The following is a 19,199-nucleotide window of genomic DNA, read 5'->3' on the forward strand; positions in this document are numbered from 1 at the left end:
ATGTTCGACTATCTCAGTTGCTGCATCTACCTGTCATCGAATCATCATCTTAACGACTATTCAACTGCTAAGTTGGTATTCCTTATTGCAAAATCCCGTGCCTTTCCTCTCCTGAGAACGATTTTGAAATTAAACGACACCGCAGGTGAGATCTTCATGGGCAATCCTCTGAGAAGCGCAGCAGGATTAGGAGAAGTTGAGATTTGCGACATTTTGATCCAAGCTGGGGCGGATCTCAATTGCTTGACTGGAGATGCCGTGCCAACAACAGCTCTTCACCGAGATCTTGAAAATGCCCAGAATGAATGTGTGACATTGTTGCTGGCAGCAGGTGCAGATCCAAACCTGACCGTTGACAAACGGTCCCCACTTCAAGTTGCATGTTCTGATCGATATTCGAACCCACTTGAACGAGTGAGACTTTTGTGCAGGTTCGGAGATGCTGTGAACCCGCCATTCAAGTCCTCTCGTCTTTCACCCCTGCAGTTGGCAATTCGAGCAGAGGATACTGAATTAGCTCGGTATCTCTTGAAAGAGGGGGCCGATCCTGATTTCTTTGCCAAGCCGAAGAGTGGGACACCCCTTCAACTTACAAGCGCGTTTTCTGGAAATTCAGGCATGGCAGAGCTTGTACTTGGAGAAGGTGCAAATATTAATTCACGCTCGGGTTACCAAAAGGGCAACCCACATGCTGTTGGCACCGAGGATAGCGAGATGGATTCGGATTCGGATTCAGAATCTGATTTGGATTTTTATTACTCTGGAAATGACGAGGGTGCAATATATCTGGCTGAAAGACTCTCGTTCTCTTTCATGCCCCCTATCCTTATCGCAGCCATTAGAGAGAACTAGGAGGTTGTTCAGTCTCTCTTGGATGAAGGAGTCAAGGTAAGTCCTAGCTAGAGAACATGCAATACAGAATTGTTGGAGGATGAAATATCATCTTACACGACCCCGCTCTTTCCTCCGCTACAGGCAGCTGTCCTCGCAAAGAACATCACCATGACTCGCATGATTTTAAGACACGGTGCTCATATTGATGCAAGACCGAAAAAAAATCAAAGTCACACGGCGCTTCAAATAGCTGTGATGGTCATGAGCGAAAGACTTGTTGAACTGCTCTTGGCAAAAGGGGCAGACGTTAATGCTCCTGCAGGCATACTGTACGGAAAGACTGCCCTACAGGCTGCAGCAAAACATTCTGACACCAAGGTTCTGAGGATTGTCTGGAAAATGGGGCTCATGTCAATGCTCTTCCATCTGAGAGGAATGGAAAGACAGCTTTGCAGTTTGCAGTAGCAGCTGGAAATATTGAGAGAGTAGAAATTCTCTTGGATTCTCAGGCAGCTGTGAACACCGACCCATATGTCACGGGTGGTGTAACCGCTCTCAAAGAAGCCGCTCGTCTCCAAGACCCAGCAGTTAAGAAAGAAATACTTCATATTTTGATGCGTGCAGGGGTAGATACCGAAATACTCACAAGCCAAAGTCGCAATGCTCCTTTACATTCCTTTGTCGAGTGCGGAGATCTTGAAACGACAAGAAAACTTCTTGAAAAGGGTGTAAGCCCTAATCCGGGATACTCTGCCGAATCACATCTCACGCCTCTTCAAGAAGCTTCCGCACTGGGCCAAAAAAGTCTCGTGGAGCTATTGATAAAGCATGGAGCTGATATCAATGCCCCCGCTGGTCCATATAAGGGGCGCACTGCCCTACAAGCGGCAGCTGAGAAGAATAGGCAGTCGGTGGTGGATCTCCTCTTGAAATCTGAAGCAGATATCAAGTCCGAAGCTTCCCATTACAGGGAGTTTTCAGCTATTTAAGCGGCAGTCGTGATTTCAAACGAGAAGTTCGTTCGCGTGCTTCTTACAAAATGTCCCGACGCAATAGTTTCTGACCAAAGCACAAGACATCGAGTCTTAGCTTTAGCTTTGGAAAGGAAAATGGTTGATGTGTCTCATTTGGAACTTCTACTCAAGGCAGGAGCATGCGCTGAAGATAATGAGGTTTCTGCAAAGGAAACCTCCATCCTGCATGTTGCAATATATTGCAGTTTTGATGTGTTCCGATGCATATTGGCTGCATGTGCTAGCCCAAACCAACGCTGGATTCGCGACTCTCCTGGTGTTGTGACAGCTATCCAGGCTGCTGCTTCTCGCAATAATATTGATGTTGTTTGGGCGCTCCTCGAGAAAGGTGCTGATGCCAATGCCCCAGCAAATAACTTGGTGGGATGACCGCCTCACAGACAGCAGTATCAAAAAATAACTGTGAGATGGTGGTGCTCTTGATACAACACGGTGCAGATGTCAATGGCTTACCTAGCCCCATCAGGGGCTGATCGGCGCTTCAGGCTGCTGCGGAAGGCCGACTTGTTAAGCTCTCAGAATATTGCATAGCCTGTGGAGCCAGCGTCAACGCACCGGCAGCACATAACAGGGGAGTCTCAGCGCTGCAGCGGGCGGCCATCAAGGGAAACATCCGCATTGTGGAGATTTTGCTCCGGTGCGGAGCAGAGATAAACGGAGCACCCGCCATTGAACAAGGAAGAAGTGCAATAGAGGGTGCGGCGGAGAATGGCAGACTCCACACTTTGCAACTGTAATACAAGAAGAATGCAACCAGAGAAGACTGGCAGTTCTTCTCATCTCGCCGGGAAAAACGAAAGCGAGATGGGAAAGACCCGGGGGGGTTTTTAGATGCGTGGAAAGCGCGTCCCTGACCCCAAAGTCAGAAAAGAAATATCTCGCCATGTTCCGTTATCTTCTAAATATTCGGGGACAGAGACGTCTGGTACGTTACAACTGTGTTGTGGTCTTGACCTGGAAGATTTCAAGCCAAGATTTCTTGTATTCCCATTTATTGAATTGACTAGAAAACTGGCTTTCACATCGGTGGAATTAGTCTTTTTGCTCATATTATAAGCAACAGTCCCGCGATCTTTCTGACTGGCCTTCTGTAGAAGCCGTAGCTTTGGGACATGTATTTTTGAACTTGTTTGGCAGTTCAATTTCGGTCGAGCCACAGATGTTTGAGCTCCTCGCGGTGGGCCTCCCACTCGTCTTCGTGACTCTTTGCCATGAGTCTGCGTTTTTGGGTGAGATGGACTTTAAGCGCGTATATTTGAGTGTGGTACGATTATTATATGTGTGTGGGTGTTGAAGCCCTTTAGATTGTATTCGTGGGGATGATTCTTGGCGTTCTATTGGGTATTGCCAGAATCCAAAAAAACTCTTCAACCGTTGTCGGTTTTCTCAGCACAGGTCATAACGCTTGGGGCTGTTTCTGGCCGCGACGAATGAGAGCATTGAGCATGGCGCCTCGATGGGTCGGCAAAGACCTTTGTGATTGGTGGCGGCCCAAATGTCGATTGGCAAGACGAAACAAGCTGAGTTCTTAACCCCTGTCATTCTGGACTTTTTGCTTTTTATGCCTGGTCGCAAATCTGGAAACGGTGTACCCCTTTTCTCCTTCCCCTGTTTTTTGTCTTAGTCTCTCAAGCTTCGATGTAGATACATATTTGCCATAGTTCTCCCAATTTTTCAAACGCTCCAGGCTCTACGGAGTACAATACGATCCATTGTTTGATAAAATTTCGCATTAATCATAACTATCATATATATGTGACATAAATGTTATGCTGCAATATGATTGGCTCATTCCTGATTTTCGTGTTCTGAATTGCAAATGAGCAAGCATGCGATATTTTGACAAGAACCTTTAACGACTCTTGCTCCACGCTCCACTAAACATTTTCGGCTTTGACGTGTCTAATACCGCCATTAATTATAAAGTTTGCCGGCTCTATACTCTAGTAGCGGGTGGTATCGACCCCATACCATTCATCTCCAATCCTGATTGGTTCATTGTGCGTGCTCCCGCAATCTTTGGTCCGTGGGACTACCCCGGATCCATTAGACCCATCAAAATTGTATTAGTTATCGTACGAGTTGATTAAGTCAACTCTTTTAATTCACCTGAGGTATCACGCGGCTACACTTGACAAAAATCTCCGGTCTTGCTTTCAGCGGTCTTTAATCGCTGAAGCCGTGGCTCAAGATGTTTCAGATGAATACCATGGAGATGGGGCCACCGATACTGCTCCCGTTCAGCAGTCACTGCTTCTCGCATTTTTGGTTCAAGCTCAAGGATCTGTGTCGTCAAGCGATCTCGTCGATTGTCGATAGATTCTTCATCTGATGTCACCTCATCTTCGTTCTCATTCGTGGTTGACTGGCCATGTCGTCTGAGCTGCTTGCGGGGCCGGAGAATCCGTCCTGAATGTCCCAAGACCTCATATTCATCCAGAGCTTGGATTATTTGCATGCATAAGCCTTGCACCGGAGTGCCCTTAACCTTACGCTGGGCCCTCAATAACGAGTCATCACCAATTGTGATCCCAAAGTCAAAAACAGTCGGCGGGGCTTTTCTCTTCCACATTGGAGCGTCAGGATTCTGGGAAAAGCGATCGGCGATGTGCAATAACTTCTCGTAAAATTCCCCCTCGGGAAGCTGAACCAACTCCATCTCCGGATCCACGGCATTCTCCATGTACTGGGGTTCGCCATAGGAGCGGCCCCAGCCAGTCGTTGGATGGTGCTTTATGTATTCGGCAGGGAAGAGGTCACCCACACGTGACACGCCATACCACTGCCGGTAGTGTTCATACAATCCCGCATTGAAGTTAGACCACCATACCTCCTGTCCTGTGTCTTTGGACTTGCGCATAAATCCATTGTTGTGTGGGTATGGAATTAGCCAATGACTTTGAAGAAATGAAGTTTTCAAGGCTTTCTTCCACTCTCGCGCTCTATCCTTGCCCATGATTTGGTTGATAGCCTCAAAGCTTTGCTGATACACCATGCGATATGGCTTATCCTTCCACCCTTTTCGATCATAACGACCGTCTTTCCATTCCCAAAGCCAAGCAAAGATGGTGTCCACACTCTTCACTGCGATCCGACGCTGATCAAGAAGCTGTAGTGGCTTGGCACCCTCAACGAATACATCGGTGATGCTATCATAACTTAAAGGAACCTCTCCTGCCAGGGCACGGGGAGCGTGATCCGGATGTAACAGTCGCTTGACCTGCAAAAAGACATCTTTCCGAAACACACAGAGAGACAGCTGTCGCAAGAAATCTTCCAGAACATCCAGACAAGGAGAAACCGAGCTGAACTCTTCCATCCACCGGTGTGCCTGGTGCACCCGGAGAAAGTCTAGGCGGACGTCTCGAATCTGCGCATACCGTGCGTGGAACGCCTCCTGCATAGAAGGGCTGTTAAACATCATGTACTGTGCGGATGGTTGGCGGAATGTCATAGTATCCCAGTTCACCTTATCCAAGAACCAGGCGTATCCGTACTCTTCCATATTACGCTGGAACCCTAAACCTTCACACCGGCGAAGACCATCCGTCCGCCGAGCATCAGGCCGGAACCAGACGTCCCGCCAGCAACCAGACACACGCTGTAACAGGCCACCCGCGTAGGAGAATTGCAGGCAGCGCAGAAACATCATCATAATCCGAGTATGTTCCCACGTGACAAAATGACGGTCATTAATGCTATAGACGCTCTCAAAGCCCACACAGAACTTATTAATGTTCCAGTGGAACCAGAAGAGGAGGCTAGAGGTCGGGAGGGAGTAGAATGGTTCAACGTCAGATGAAAAACCTGGAAGTCTCGATTGATGGAGGTTGCGCTCTCGGAGCTCCTGGTCGATCGCATAGAAAAGACGGAATGAGACGCGGTGTTCTTCACGAAGGCCAAAGACTTTCATAAAGGATCCTTGCAGAGCAGCATGGCACCGCTGCTTCATGTTCAGATACGCCCGCATTAACGCAATGAGGTCATGACTGAGTCCGCCCCCAACATACTGCCAGGTTTTGCGTAGCTGTGGGTCTAATGCCAATGTCTCTAGGGAGGGGTTCGAAAATGGGTATACATCCCCTGCCGCAAAGACCTCCTTGACGCTTGAGTACAACTGTGTATAGAGGAGGCCTCCCTGCCGCTGTGGAGAGGATCGATGTGTCTCTAATGTCAGGCTACCACTGTCATGAAGTAGACTAATCGGGTAGAACTGTTGCTTCGGGCGAGGGGATTCTGGAGGATCCTGCTGTCCAATCCACTCGGCATACGAGTCCAAGCAGCATCGCCGCCAGAGGAGGGTCTGCGGCGTAAGCAGAGTTGGACGAGAATCCCATTCGGAGCGCAGCCGCGATGCCAGGAGACCAACACCACCAACGCGTGAAGGGCCATTAGGACAGGTTTCTTTCCCAATATCAACCTAGGAATGGTCAGACAGATGAGATTCGTCGATCGCGTTGTCCCAGTGCCGGGAAAACTGCTGCATCATGCCATCCCACGTGTCGGCCTTGGTCAGGGTCTTGAGATTTTTACCCTGGACGAGAATGGTTAAGTCCAAGAATTGCTGGAGCCCTACGCGCTCGATCTTCTCTTGAATACTCGCCCATACCAGCGGAAGTGCACCTGGTGGGAGAAAATAGAACAGCAACTGCTCACGAGCGACTGGATCCACCCGTCGCGAGCGCATCTCGACCCCCCGCGCTGTAGCATTCAGCCGGCTGTGATCGAAGCTAGAGGGATAATGTTGGACAAGGGAGCCCTCATAATGTTGGTAGATCGCAGTCAAGAGTACTTGGTCCATCCAAATCCGAAAGTCATCGTCCCGGAGACGGCTGGATTGCTGCTCCTCGCGGAAGAGCCGCGGGAACAGGAAGTAAAGAGAGATATCCTCAAATCCGACCAGCCGACCAAATGTATAGTGCGGTATCTTATGCACCGGTCGCCGAACGTGATGAGCACGACCATCGCTTCCAAAATAGTGTACGGGAAGGGGATCAAGATGAAGGCTTGAACGAAGATCAGAAACAGGCATCTGAGTCGGGTTCCACCGTACTCCAAGTTTTGCCACGGCAAGGCTGTGCGCAAATGCCACTACACTATCGACATCAAAAGTCACCCCGGTCGAGCATCCCTGTCTATGGTCGGCAGCAAGGCAAAGGTGAGGTGGACGAGCATCGGGCGTGGCTGAATTAATTCCAGTATAGATCTCACGCTTTCTCTCTGCGCTAGTCCGCCCAGCGAGGTCGTCCTCACGTCTAGCCACGGTCGCCGCGCTAAGAACGTCTGGATATCCCCCATCTGCCTGAACCCGGTCCATGTACTCTCCTAAGCCTAGATGCTCTGTATGCTGTGCTTCATGTACACGCTCCCGCTGCCGATGACACTGGCGGCAACAGCCATGGTGTTGTTGGAGCTGATCAGTAAGAACGCGGGCGAGGTCATGAATGCGACCTGCCGTGTTAGTTGGAATGGGATCGGATTGGCGGCGAGTTGAATCTACGAATGTCTCGGCCACTTGTACCGACGTTTCAATCGTCTCTAGTATAACGCTGTCTTGGTTGGCATCATTTCTTGCACGCTCTGGCGGGCTGTCAATGACAGGCCTATTGTTCACATCAGACGTGGATTCTTGTGGCAGCTCATCATCGATGGGCGAAACTTCTAGAGTAGATGGTTCCCATGGCCCAAGATCAGGACTGAGAGGCGGTAGAAGTTGCTCAACCTCTGTGGCGATGGAGGGTTCTTCTGGAGGAAGGTAGGTTGGTGGAGGCTCATTAATGTCAGTTGGTAGAGACGCCGCCGTGGAATAATATTGATCGAATTGCATTGCTGGGCGCGTTGCGCCGCGCGAGCAGACTGGCGTTTGTTCCGCTGTTGAGCTATTCTCGATGCCTTTTTTTCTTCAGTAGACGCGTATTTTCGAGGTCGACCTCTTTTGGGCTTTGGGGGATAAGAGGGCGGTTGATCCATCACGAGCTATGTAATAAAGCTGCTTCAGTATACCGACGGAATGACGGGGGTGAGTGAGAATTGCATCGCAAAGGAAGACAGAATAGGGGGCTGTGAGAATGTCTGCTAACTTGATCTTCAGATCTATCACATTAAAGAGATGTCTGTCCCAAATGGGCTTAATGTGGTTGTCATCATCCAAAAAGGGTTTAGTTATGAGAATTTAATTCGAAATGGGCTTAGTTTTGAGGACAAAAATGGGACTCCGTGATTAAGTAATCCGTTTCGCCAATTCGCCTGACCAGGCTAGATGCAGTCACCCCACCGTCCAAGCCATGAAGGAGAAGCCGACCTGACATTGCAGCACCACAACGTTTTTCGAGGCTAATTCTTTGGATTCTAGTACAATTAGTACTGACTATTCTGATCGTTTTACCAGAATCTTGATTACTTGTGTGGTTCATGTAGGTATAATGCGCTGAAGTTGGGCTTTTTTGGGTGGATTCAATTCACATCAACGCGTCATAGAGAATTAGTCTTAGTCTACTTCAGAGCATATTTGCCATAGTGGAACCACAGGGTATCATTGCAAGCGTTACTGTGATTCGACAGCAAAAAATGCCATGCTTAATACGAAAATATGATTTCATAGGGTTGCGCGCGACAGATCATATGAATGTTGCTGATTTCTTCCACATCCTCATCATTTGGATCGTTCAGATCCACTTCCATTTTTACAAGTCTACAACAATGTCTCTGCTTGTAACTATATGCATTGCCCTCTTGATCTTCTCCTTCTCCTCCGCCATTGTTGCTGCCCAAACACCTTCCGGGTCCGATCCGCTTTATCCACTGGATAAGAATGTTAGTGTTGCTACTATATTCGACAATAGCTTCGGTGAACGAAATGTCAGCTACTTCACGACCGTTGAAAGGCTGGCAATCATTGATGGAGATGTTATTTATGGTACCGAGGCTCAATTGTTGAGTAGCGAATTCCGCTCTTTTGCAGTCAAACAACCTTGGCCGGGCGCCACAGTTGTGTACAAGTATGACACCGCCGGTACTGCAGCCAGAGTCGCAGCCATCGTTAACACCGCAATTGTCCGCTGGCAATTGGTGAGCCCCTATTTGACCTTCCAGCAACTATCCAACAATGTCACACCCATGAACGGAGTGCTTACTATCTCATCCAATGACTGCGGAGGTTGTAATGCTAATGTTGGTTTTGGCGCCCTTTTACCTCTACAAATGAACCTACAGCAGCCCAGTACAGCATGCAATGGTTCCTGCGGCCCGAACGAAGCAACCCATGAGTTTGGCCATGTGCTTGGTAAGTTCCTTCTGCCTACTTTTAAATGTATCGAGTATCTTGCCGTATACAGCATTGAATATTTACAAATTCGTGTACTCAGGTCTTCTTCATGAACATCAACGCCCTGACCGTGAAAGAACGGTCAATTACCACTGTGAAAATCTATACCCTGATTGCACAGGCGGTGCCACCATGCCTGCTGGTTCTGACTGCTGTTCTGGAGCCCCACCTGGCTGCTGCGGTAATGCACACAACTTTGACATCATCAGTGGCCTGGGCAAATCCTATGAATATCAATATGATGTCAACTCCGTCATGCACTATGTCTCCCAAGCTTTCGCCCTTCCGGGCACATTTACATTAACGCCTGTTAATACGACAGTCACATTGCCAACAGTCAATCCGTCAAACCCTGATGTACCGGATTTTGAACGGGTCTGCAAAATTTACGAAGCTCAATGTCCCCAAGCACAGAGTTGCCTGGCCCTGGGATGTCCGTACAAAGAGAAAGCTTGCACAGACTTTGGATCGGGTTACTGTTCGTTCCACCCTTACGCAGATGGGTGTGGAGGCAGCAAAGCTGCGAAATGTGTGGAGAAGAATGAGATGTGTAAAGAAAACGGCTGCTCATAGAACTCTTCAATTGTACTGTTGATGATGATGATGATTGTTTCATTTACCCCGACCCCTCGCGAGTTAATTTCCCAGCTAGACTAAAATACGAATCCGCTCTCAGCCTAGAGGGTTATGGTTTAAAATCCTACTGTCCTATGCCGCGAGGGAAAGGTAATGGGACCCATTCCACGCTTTTCGTCTGTGCGCCCCATAGTGAACCCTAACCCATGGGGGTCGCTGGTATTCGGCAAATACCAGCCATTTTTGAACCCAAATCCCAGCCAGCTTTTTGGTGACACCATACCTCGAAAAACTCACCAGTTAGCCATTATTGATCTTTAACGCTACGGATTTTCAGAGCGATCCAGTATAGAAAACTGCAATCTTGGCGCGCTCGAAGTTGGTCGATTAATTTTGATGGGGTGCGATCGCAGATCCTAGCGGGAGCTAGGGTGTGAAGGAATTCTTTATGTCTATGTTGTGAGTCAGTTTGTTGTTTTTCATTGTCTGAAAGAAAATGACATTTGAAACGTGGGGAAACCCTTTTGATCCGTTTCCATAACGAATCATCACCGAAGGGGCCTAGACTCTCTAACGAATTGGTCTGGGGGAACTCCGAGGTGTAGAAGCTTATTTCAGAAATCAGATGATAGAGTTTACGTCAAGACTCTATCATCATTAAGCTTCTATACGTCAAAGACTTTAGGCCTTTGGCCTCTCCTTACTCGAGGTTAAAAGGGAGGCTCACTTCATTGTAAACTGAATCCTGATCAGATTCAGTCTTGTACACAATCTGACATTACTATTGAATAGCCCCAAAGACTCTTGGAAAACTTCTAAGTCAAATCAGTAGCAAACCATTACCATTTCACTACCTAATCAACATTCCAGCTGCACTCACAAGCAGCACCTTTACAGTAGCTGCCCGGCCTGCACTAGGCAGTACGACCAAGCTAGACGATCAGGAGATCTACCAGCCCGCCCTGATTCCTGCATACAATTAGTCATCTCATAGGCCCCAGGCATGAAATGGATGACCAAGTCAACATCAGGGAAAATCGTAGCCAGCACCAATCCCACTAGCAGCCAATAGCAGTAGGGTTTCACCCCTAAAGCGCCTTAGCTGACCAAGCTTATGACTATGGGTAATGGGTAGGGCTTACCTACCCGTCCCACGGACCCGGAGCCAAAATCCCTTCCGTGGTATTCCTACGGCGAGGTCTACACGGTCCGTTAACCGCACCATCGTGTACCAGACAGTTGGTCTATTACGGTTGGAGAATTAAGCAGTGTAAGTGGTCTGGCTAGAAACAATCTGCAGAATGATGACTCCCATCGTCAAATTAGTCTGGGTGTTAACGTTGACGGCCGTCGCTGGAAGTTGGGTCATAACAGCTCCGTGGTTATTTGGCTCCAGCTGGTGCAGCGGCCTACATATTGCTTGATGGCCTAGATGGCCGCAAAGCTAGTGACGGCCGGATACGTCACTGCGCTGTAGAGTCAGATGGCAAAGTACGAGGTTAGGCGGTTCCAAGGTTACGTCCACTGGCGCTATTTGCTGGAACAAATTCCGCGTGCCGTTTTGTACACTAGTATATACATCACCAGTTTCTCGATCTCCGGACTCCTTTCCCAACTCTCACTTATCAAGCACCACTGCACCGATTCAGATAGGATCAACTTTCCGTTGAATTGTGCCACAACACTTCAATATTATCACCTCGCATCGACAACGATGGAAGAAGATCAGAGGCTTAGCGAGAAAATTATTCAGACAGCTGACGCGCTGAAGGATTGGGATGGCGTGAAAGATCTGGTGGATGAAACGACGAGCCTTGTGAATAAATACAGAGAGGTCATCGATGGCGTCAGCAGCATATTCACCGTCATCGGCGCTGTCTGGGACATCTATTCGAGCATGGAGAAAGCTAAAGAGGATGCAGCCCGACAGCAGGACATGGTCAAGCAGATCATCCATGCCGGTACGTACCGGCTGCAAGTCGCTAACGACCAGCACTCACTTATACAGCGTACTAGTCGAAATGATAATTACAAGCGCGAAGACCGAGATAATTCACAACATGGACGAGATAGAAACCCGGACAGCCGTTGCGGCAGCAGAGACCGTTCTGGAGGGCTTCAGCCATGACTTTTTGCCCTACGTCAAGATAAACGCACTCACGGACAAGGACATGGACAAACTTGACAGCCTCATCAAAGAGGCGCGCGATGCCATAGTCTTGCTGAAAAACCTCATTCCAGTCCGCGCTAATGGCGGCGACGGCGCCGCCCTCCTGAAACTCTATCGCGATATGCTGGCCGTCGTGCAGTGTAAGCTCACGATGGACAGGCTGCGACACGGCCTGACACATAACGTCGTCACGGAGGCCAAGTTCGAGGTGAATCGCCTCCTCTACATCCTTCCTGTTGTCAACGAAGGCCTCTGGCTCGAGAGCGACCGCTGCTTTTCGCAGGGTATTGTCTATTTCCACGTCGGTGGCGGTCGTCGGCCTGAGCTCACAAAATATTCGTACATGTATATGGGCAAGGCCCAGCCGGTGCACGGTCCTAACATGGCGCCAGTCTCCCAGGCCTTCATCGCGGCCCGCAAGGCTGCCCGTGACCATGCAATCCCGGAGGAGGTCCTCGATTGGGAAAGACAGTCGGTTGACATAATGGGAAAGTTAATGGAGCTTGAGAAAACGGTGCCTGCATAAAATGGCGAGTGTCTGGTGGGAACTTTGTGTCAGACGAGGTGTGTGCTGCTTTCAAATGGTGGCATCTTAGCTATTGTTGTAATGCAAAAGGAAGCTTGATTCTTCTCATTTCAGATGGATCCAGAGAGACCATATGTACACCATGAAGTCCAAGTAGATTGGAAATCAACTTGGAACTTCGTATAGATAGTGCAGGAATTATTTCCGATGTTGCGGCTTCATTCCTGAGCAACTACAGCCTCATATCACAACAGCTATCGCTCGCTCCATCAGTCGTGCAGTACGCAAGGAAGTCGCAAGAGGAAGTTCCAAAACTCTAGATCAGAGCGATGCTTGCGTAAAGTATTCGAGAGGTAGTTGAACAGCATTACACTACCGTGTAGATACGAGCGGCTCTTGGATATTCGCCGTTGTCAGTAGCGATATCCGGGGAAATTTGAGTGGAGGAGCGAAGGAGGGTGTGACAAGGAAAACAACACCACTCTATGTTTTTACATTACAATCGATGGATGTATGGATATTTCTTTACGCCGGACCCTCGCAAAGCGTTGTGCAGCCTATCCTATGGGGGTTGGTGGAATGGGGTCGATTCGATTTATTTTGTACGGCCCCACTTTTCTGATTTTAGTTCATTCCGATTTAGGTTTTGCACTCTAACGTAATTCACGATTAAACGGGGGAATCACTAGGAACGCCCAGATAAGCGGAACACCCAACACCAAAAAAAAATTTTGGATCGAAATATCTCCACCGAAACGAAATTAATCTATCTCAAATTAGCGCTAAAACACCGATTAATCTTATTTCCTTAACAGATATGGGGGGTTGTGAAAAAGCAACCATCGTGGATTCTTCCGATCGCACGATCCACTTACCCTATGATCCAGATAAGATCATAGCGCACACTCACCCTAAAGGTATTCCGGCCCACCAGGGGGGGGTGGTGCGCAAAATTTTGTCTTGGCAAGGGGGGGGTGGTGTCTCAAAGTGGGGCAAACACACCACCCCCCCCAAAGTAGGTCAAATCTGGATATTTTTTGATCGAATCTTTTGAATCTTTTCATCCAATCGTTGGATCTATCTAAATGTCACATAATATTCTAGGATTATTATGTGGAAGCGCCTTACCCTGCTGGGTTGGGGTAAGCCTGGATTTTTTTGATGGGGGATGCCAAGGCCAAGGCCGGCGGGTAGGCTATACCCGATTCGGCCAGCCAAATTGCTGGGGTTGCTAAGCCTAGATTCGTGGCCTTAGCAATCAGGCCGTAGTGGTCTCCATTCGCCAGTTGCTAGCCAGACTACTTGCGATATCTAGCTATCTAGCTATACGACTCTATCCGGGGGTGAAATCCTAGGTAGGTGAAGGGCCCTTCGACTAGGTGAGGCTATCCCCGTCACGTGACTGCCCCCGGGCCTTGGTGAAAATAAGGATGAATAGGTTTAGAAATTTGTTGACTACTGACTAATCACGATTATTATAGCTAGATAGCCCTCGCTTCGGGCATTATATTAATACTATTAGTAGCCTAGTCGGCCTAGTAGTGCCTGAGTAATCGAAGGATTTAGTATTTTATCCTTACTAGAGGGGTACCCTGCCACCAGGAGCAGTCTAGCAACGGGGGCACCCTCCCACCGGGGGCAGTCTAGTAGCGGGGGCACCCTACTAGCGGGGGCACCCTGGTACCGGGGGCAGTTTAGTAGAGTGTGCACCCTGCTACCGTAGGAGGTCTAAGAGAGGGTGTACCCTGCTACCGGGGGCAGTCTAGTAGATAATGTAGTCTAGCAGAGGGGGCACCCTACTAGCGGGGGCAGTCTGGTAGATAATGTAGTCTAGCAGAGGGTGCACCCTGCTGCCGGGGGCAGTCTAGTAGATAATGTAGTCTAGCAGAGGGGGCACCCTACTAGCGGGGGGAGTCTAGTAGATAATGTAGTCTAGCAGAGGGGGCACCCTGCTGCCGGGGGCAGTCTAGTAGATAATGTAGTCTAGCAGAGGGGGCACCCTACTAGCGGGGGCAGTCTAGTAGATAATGTAGTCTAGCAGAGGGGGCACCCTGCTGCCGGGGGCAGTCTAGCAGCGGGGGTAGTCTAGCAGCGGGGGCAGTCTAGCAGCGGCGGCAGTCTAGCAGCGGCGGCACCCTGCCACCGGCAGCAGTTTTGTAGCGGGGGGCACCCTCCTACCGGGGGCAGTCGAGTAGCGGGGGCACCTTACTAGAGTGCTAGCCTACTATCTGCTAAGCGGGGACCCTTATACTATTCTAAGTAATCTACTAAGGGCCCTACCTCCTAGGTGCCTGCCCTCCTAGGTGCCCGCCCTACTAAGGGCCTGGCCTACTATCTACTAAGGGGCACACCCTACTAAAGTCCTAGCCCACTATAGGCTAGGCTATAGCTAACATTAGCTATGATAGCACTATCTAGCTATATAGCCTAGTATCTATGCTTCGCCCAATAGCCCCTAGCAAAATTATAAAACACCCAGGCCGCCAGAACCATCTCAGTATCTAACTCCCACCTAGCATCCGCGAAATCCTTTGGTAACCAACCCCTCGGCACTAAATCAGTATCTAGAAAGGGAATCTCCATCTCATCACCATTATCCATCCAGGTCATCCTACATAGGCTCCAAAAGATCGTCAGCAGATCTGCTGAAAAGCAACCAGACCCCTCAGTAAGCAATCCACCCTTGCATAGCCTAGTAGGCAGGAAGCAGGTAAAGCAGCAGGTATTATCTACTGGGTCTAGCCGGACCCGTAGCTTATTCGCCATTTCCCTTATCCTATTAGCCCGATGAGCCGTACAGGTAGTAAGGGAGTGAGCTGAGGCCTGCTGCCTATCTACCCCAACAGAATCTATAAGATATATAAGTCAGTATATATAATCACAGAGGCTTATAGCGTATAGGGTATAGGGTATAGGGCTATAGCTCACCATTCCATCTCATAAAACAGATTAAACAACGCTCATCCGTCCAATACTTCACTGCTCGCTCAAAGAAATCAAGACTCTGTGAAATCTCCCGGTCTTGCTGCCGCACCCCTATACTCACCGCCAATGTGCTTGCTAGGCGGTCAGCGCATAGATCACATTGGTTCCACGTAGGGTCACACGACTCTAGGGCCTCACTATCATAGACCCGGGATATCACCCGCCGGCGGCAGAGCTGATCAAGCAGATACTGGCTGAAGTGCAGCTGCTCTAGGGGCACCTCGTTCTGCATACTTGGTAGCTGTAGCTGCCCGGGCTGCACTAGGCTGTACGACCAAGCTAGACGATCAGGGGATCTACCAGCCCGCCCTGATTCCTGCATAAATTAGTCATCTCATAGGCCCCAGGCATAAAATGGATGACCAAGTCAACATCAGGGAAATCGTAGCCAGCACCAATCCCACTAGTAGCCACTAGCAGTAGGGTATCACCCCTAAAACGCGCTAGCTGAGTAAGCTTATCATCATCAGCTAGGCTAGCATGAAATCTAGCCGCATAAGGGCCTAAGGCCTCGAATAGGCTATCAACCAGGGCCTTACTGCGGCAGAAGATAATTACCCGAGCCCTATCCCGCTGCCCGAAGGGCTTATAGGAGCTCTCGAATTGCTTGATGAACTGTATCAGATAGCCAGGATAGTCAGGCTGACGAAGGCTTTTAGGCAGCGATTGAACCCGGTAGGCCATATGCTTTAGGGTTGTGCCAGCCCTATAGGTCTTGCAAAGGCGGTTAGGCAGCTGAAGCATATCAATAAGCTCCCTTTGGAGATGAGATGGTAAGGTAGCAGAGGCAAAGACCATTGGGGCCCTAATGGCTAGGGCATGCCAGGCACGCCTCATAATCGGCCGATAGCTCTGACTAAGGGGAATCAGGTGACATTCATCCCATATCACACGGGATAATCGCTTCAGGCTAGTCAGGTGCTCAGCCATCTCATAGAACTTCGGGTGAACTACGTGCTCGATTTGAACCAGGATCATCCTACTCTGGGGAGGAAGCTCTCGATAGCCCATATAGGGTTCCCACACAGTAGGCTGTAGCCCTAAGGCCTTAGCTTTATCGTGGAGATCAAGTTTCAGAGAGATCAGCGGGATAACTAATATAGTCACCTGATCAGGGAAGAGACTAGCCCCCAGGAGGAATAGAGTAGTCTTGCCAGCAGCAGTCGGTAGAATCAGGAAGAAGTAGGGGATTTGCTTCATCATCAGATAGAAGGCCCCCTGCTGCTCAGCACTTCGGAAGGAAGCATCCTCATCATTCAGAAACTCCTTCAGCACGCAGGTCAGCAGCCCTAGCCCTGAATGTAATTGCCTAGGCACGATAGGCGAATAGGCTAGCCGGCGGATTGCTAGCCTATCTGTCAACATGTGTGTGTGTGCGTATCCCGCAATAAGCGAGCGCATGCATGCATGCGCGCGCTAATGCAATTGGATGCATAAATCTGCATCCCTATACACCGCTTCATGATATACGATGCTGATTATCAACTACTGCATCAAATGGGAAAAGCAACGAGTTTCCTAACACTCTCGTATGCCCCCATGTTATTTCGGATTCTCATCAGTCTTTTCCTGTGACATCCTGCCATGTACCCAAAGTTATAAATACTGCCTGTTTTCCTAAGCAAAATAAAACAAGTTTGACGACAATGTCATAAGTTTGACACCCTTTCCACTCACGAATAGAGCTCAAGGCAATTCTGATTAAACTGTGTTGACCCTCCACTGTTCAACCTGTTCGCTGCCGACCCACCTCTATTGCACTTTCGTCGCTCTTCCATAATCGTGGTATTCGATCGACCTGTGTGCGCCTACAAGCACACCACACCAGGGTTTATGCACACGGCGTAAATCCGACACTATCACCCGGGTCCTGTGACTCGCTCGGGCTAGGGCTAGGGTTTTCTACTAGATCTACCCCAGCTAGGCTCATAAACTCATTGAACTGCCCTAGGGAAACCCTAAGGGTAGGTGCAGTAGCCCTAGCCCGGAGAGGATAGCGAAACTCTACTAGCGGGCGTGCTAGTGGTAGGGTAAGTGGCTCAGAGGGCGTAGGTACGCTTGTATCAACCTCTGCCTTAGGCACGAAGAGGGCCCGGTCCCAAAAGAGTGACGCTAGCACTAGCTGATCGGGTGACAGGCCGATATAGCTATGCCATCGCTGACTAAAGCTGATTAGGGCAGTCTGGATATCAGCCCTTACCCCCTGGAAGGTAGCCACGCTCCTGCCGTAGATAGCTAGGCCAGTAGCCCTGCTGTGATTCATCTGATCAGCCCCTAGGCCCTCATCATCAAGGTTACCAGCTTCTATCTCACTCAGGGTATCCGTTAGCCCTATCCCATGGGGGTAAATCGAATGGGGGTCGATTCGATTTGTTTGTATGGACCCGCTTTTTCGGTTTTAGGTCCATTCGATTTGATTCGGGTTCACCCCCATTCTTTCTATCCTATGGGGTAGTACGAACTCCAAATTTAGGGTACTTGGAGAAATAGTAGTTATGTATAATATTTTGTAAGTAAAGAAGAATCAGCTGTAAATTGAGGTGGTCGTCAGGCTTTTAAAATGGTGGATTTCTTGATGTGGTACGGTTGCGGGACTACCCGTCCGTTCAGATGCGACCGGTAGAAATATATAATTCTGGCCAGTATCACTGTCCAGAAAAGATAGAAATACTAACTAGTTAGTTTTAAAAGGGGTGTAATTCAATAGAACTCGCTAATCAATGCAGGGAAATAAGTTTAAAGTTAATGCACACATTATATTAGTAGATTTCAAGTTATATACAGGGTAGAATACATATTTTAGACTTCAGAGGCTCTATAACAAGGCTCCATAACAAGGCTCTATGTAGCAATGTAGATATCCCACAGAGACCTACATACGAATAGTCCGACCGGGATATTATAAATACTAGACTTTTTCTATAGTTTATGCTAGACTCTAGGATATTATGTGAACTAATTGAACCGCTGTCGTCCTGGTAAAAAGTTCTTTAGCATAGTAAAGTTCATTCGATTTTCCCGCACCTTAGTCTATTCGATTTACTAGTACCTAAGTCTATTTTAATTTCCCAGGCAGGGGAGTCTATTCGAGTTAACTCGGCGCTAGCCTATTCTAGTTCCTAGGAACTGAGTCTATTCGATTTATTAGTTCCCGCGTCCAATCTAATTTCCTACGCATAAGCCTATTCGATTTTCCTAGAGTAGATTCCGTTTGATTTATTTCCGCCCGAGTCCATTCTATTTTCCTCAAGGGCAAGGCTATTTATTATACATATATACGAGCAAGCTAGTTTCATATCGAGACTCCTGACGCGTTCGAGTTTCCTGAGCGCGAGCGCGTTCCGCCTTAAAGGAATTCGATTGGAAGATACGATTCGATATATCGCAACAACCCCGGTCAGTTACGAGTAGTCGATAGATAGATTTTTGAATATTCAGGGGATTGTCCAGGTTAAAAGCGATCCCCTATCTTTAATTCTATTCGAATTTTTCGTGCTTCGATCTATTCCGATTTCTATTACTTCCTACTGTTACTTAATTTACTTCCCTGAGCTAGTTAGATACTACCTGTACTAGGTACGTTAGTTGCTTATGTTTTTATCGCCTAACTAATGTTTAGCGATTTAGAAATTATGTCTATCCCGACCGCCGAGCAGCTATTTCTTTAGCTCCCTGAGTACTAGGTGATTGTGTGCCGACAGTGCGAGTTCGCCGTTTGCCCGAATCGGATTCTCGGCCACCTTCGCTATA

General features: G+C 48.7%; 6 protein-coding genes across 6 annotated transcripts; 4 read left to right on the plus strand and 2 right to left on the minus strand.

The window, feature by feature from the left end:
• Positions 1-852, plus strand: N7473_004227 (ankyrin repeat domain-containing protein; the record flags this gene model as incomplete). The annotated part of the gene is made up of 1 exon (XM_057150167.1): positions 1-852. One exon carries the CDS (start codon positions 1-3, stop codon positions 850-852), a length of 852 nt encoding a protein of 283 aa, XP_057013821.1.
• Positions 853-1,943: 1,091 nt separating this feature from the next.
• N7473_004228 (uncharacterized protein) lies at positions 1,944-2,237 on the plus strand (the record flags this gene model as incomplete). The annotated part of the gene is made up of 1 exon (XM_057150168.1): positions 1,944-2,237. The coding sequence occupies one exon, from the start codon at positions 1,944-1,946 to the stop codon at positions 2,235-2,237; it is 294 nt and encodes a 97-aa protein (XP_057013822.1).
• A 1,756-nt stretch (positions 2,238-3,993) lies between these two features.
• On the minus strand, positions 3,994-7,695 carry N7473_004229 (uncharacterized protein; the record flags this gene model as incomplete). Its single annotated transcript, XM_057150169.1, has 2 exons — positions 3,994-6,288; positions 6,478-7,695. The coding sequence occupies 2 exons, from the start codon at positions 7,693-7,695 to the stop codon at positions 3,994-3,996; spliced, it is 3,513 nt and encodes a 1,170-aa protein (XP_057013823.1).
• Positions 7,696-8,567: 872 nt separating this feature from the next.
• N7473_004230 (zincin) lies at positions 8,568-9,765 on the plus strand (the record flags this gene model as incomplete). The annotated part of the gene is made up of 2 exons (XM_057150170.1): positions 8,568-9,150; positions 9,233-9,765. The coding sequence occupies 2 exons, from the start codon at positions 8,568-8,570 to the stop codon at positions 9,763-9,765; spliced, it is 1,116 nt and encodes a 371-aa protein (XP_057013824.1).
• Positions 9,766-11,482: 1,717 nt separating this feature from the next.
• Positions 11,483-12,464, plus strand: N7473_004231 (uncharacterized protein; the record flags this gene model as incomplete). The annotated part of the gene is made up of 2 exons (XM_057150171.1): positions 11,483-11,729; positions 11,785-12,464. The coding sequence occupies 2 exons, from the start codon at positions 11,483-11,485 to the stop codon at positions 12,462-12,464; spliced, it is 927 nt and encodes a 308-aa protein (XP_057013825.1).
• A 3,264-nt stretch (positions 12,465-15,728) lies between these two features.
• N7473_004232 (DEAD/DEAH box helicase) lies at positions 15,729-16,649 on the minus strand (the record flags this gene model as incomplete). The annotated part of the gene is made up of 1 exon (XM_057150172.1): positions 15,729-16,649. One exon carries the CDS (start codon positions 16,647-16,649, stop codon positions 15,729-15,731), a length of 921 nt encoding a protein of 306 aa, XP_057013826.1.
• Between the last annotated feature and the right edge of the window lie 2,550 nt (positions 16,650-19,199).

This window comes from Penicillium subrubescens, assembly GCF_028828155.1.
Source record: "Penicillium subrubescens strain IBT 31985 chromosome Unknown utg000002l_segment0_segment0, whole genome shotgun sequence".
Lineage (NCBI taxonomy): Eukaryota > Fungi > Ascomycota > Eurotiomycetes > Eurotiales > Aspergillaceae > Penicillium > Penicillium subrubescens.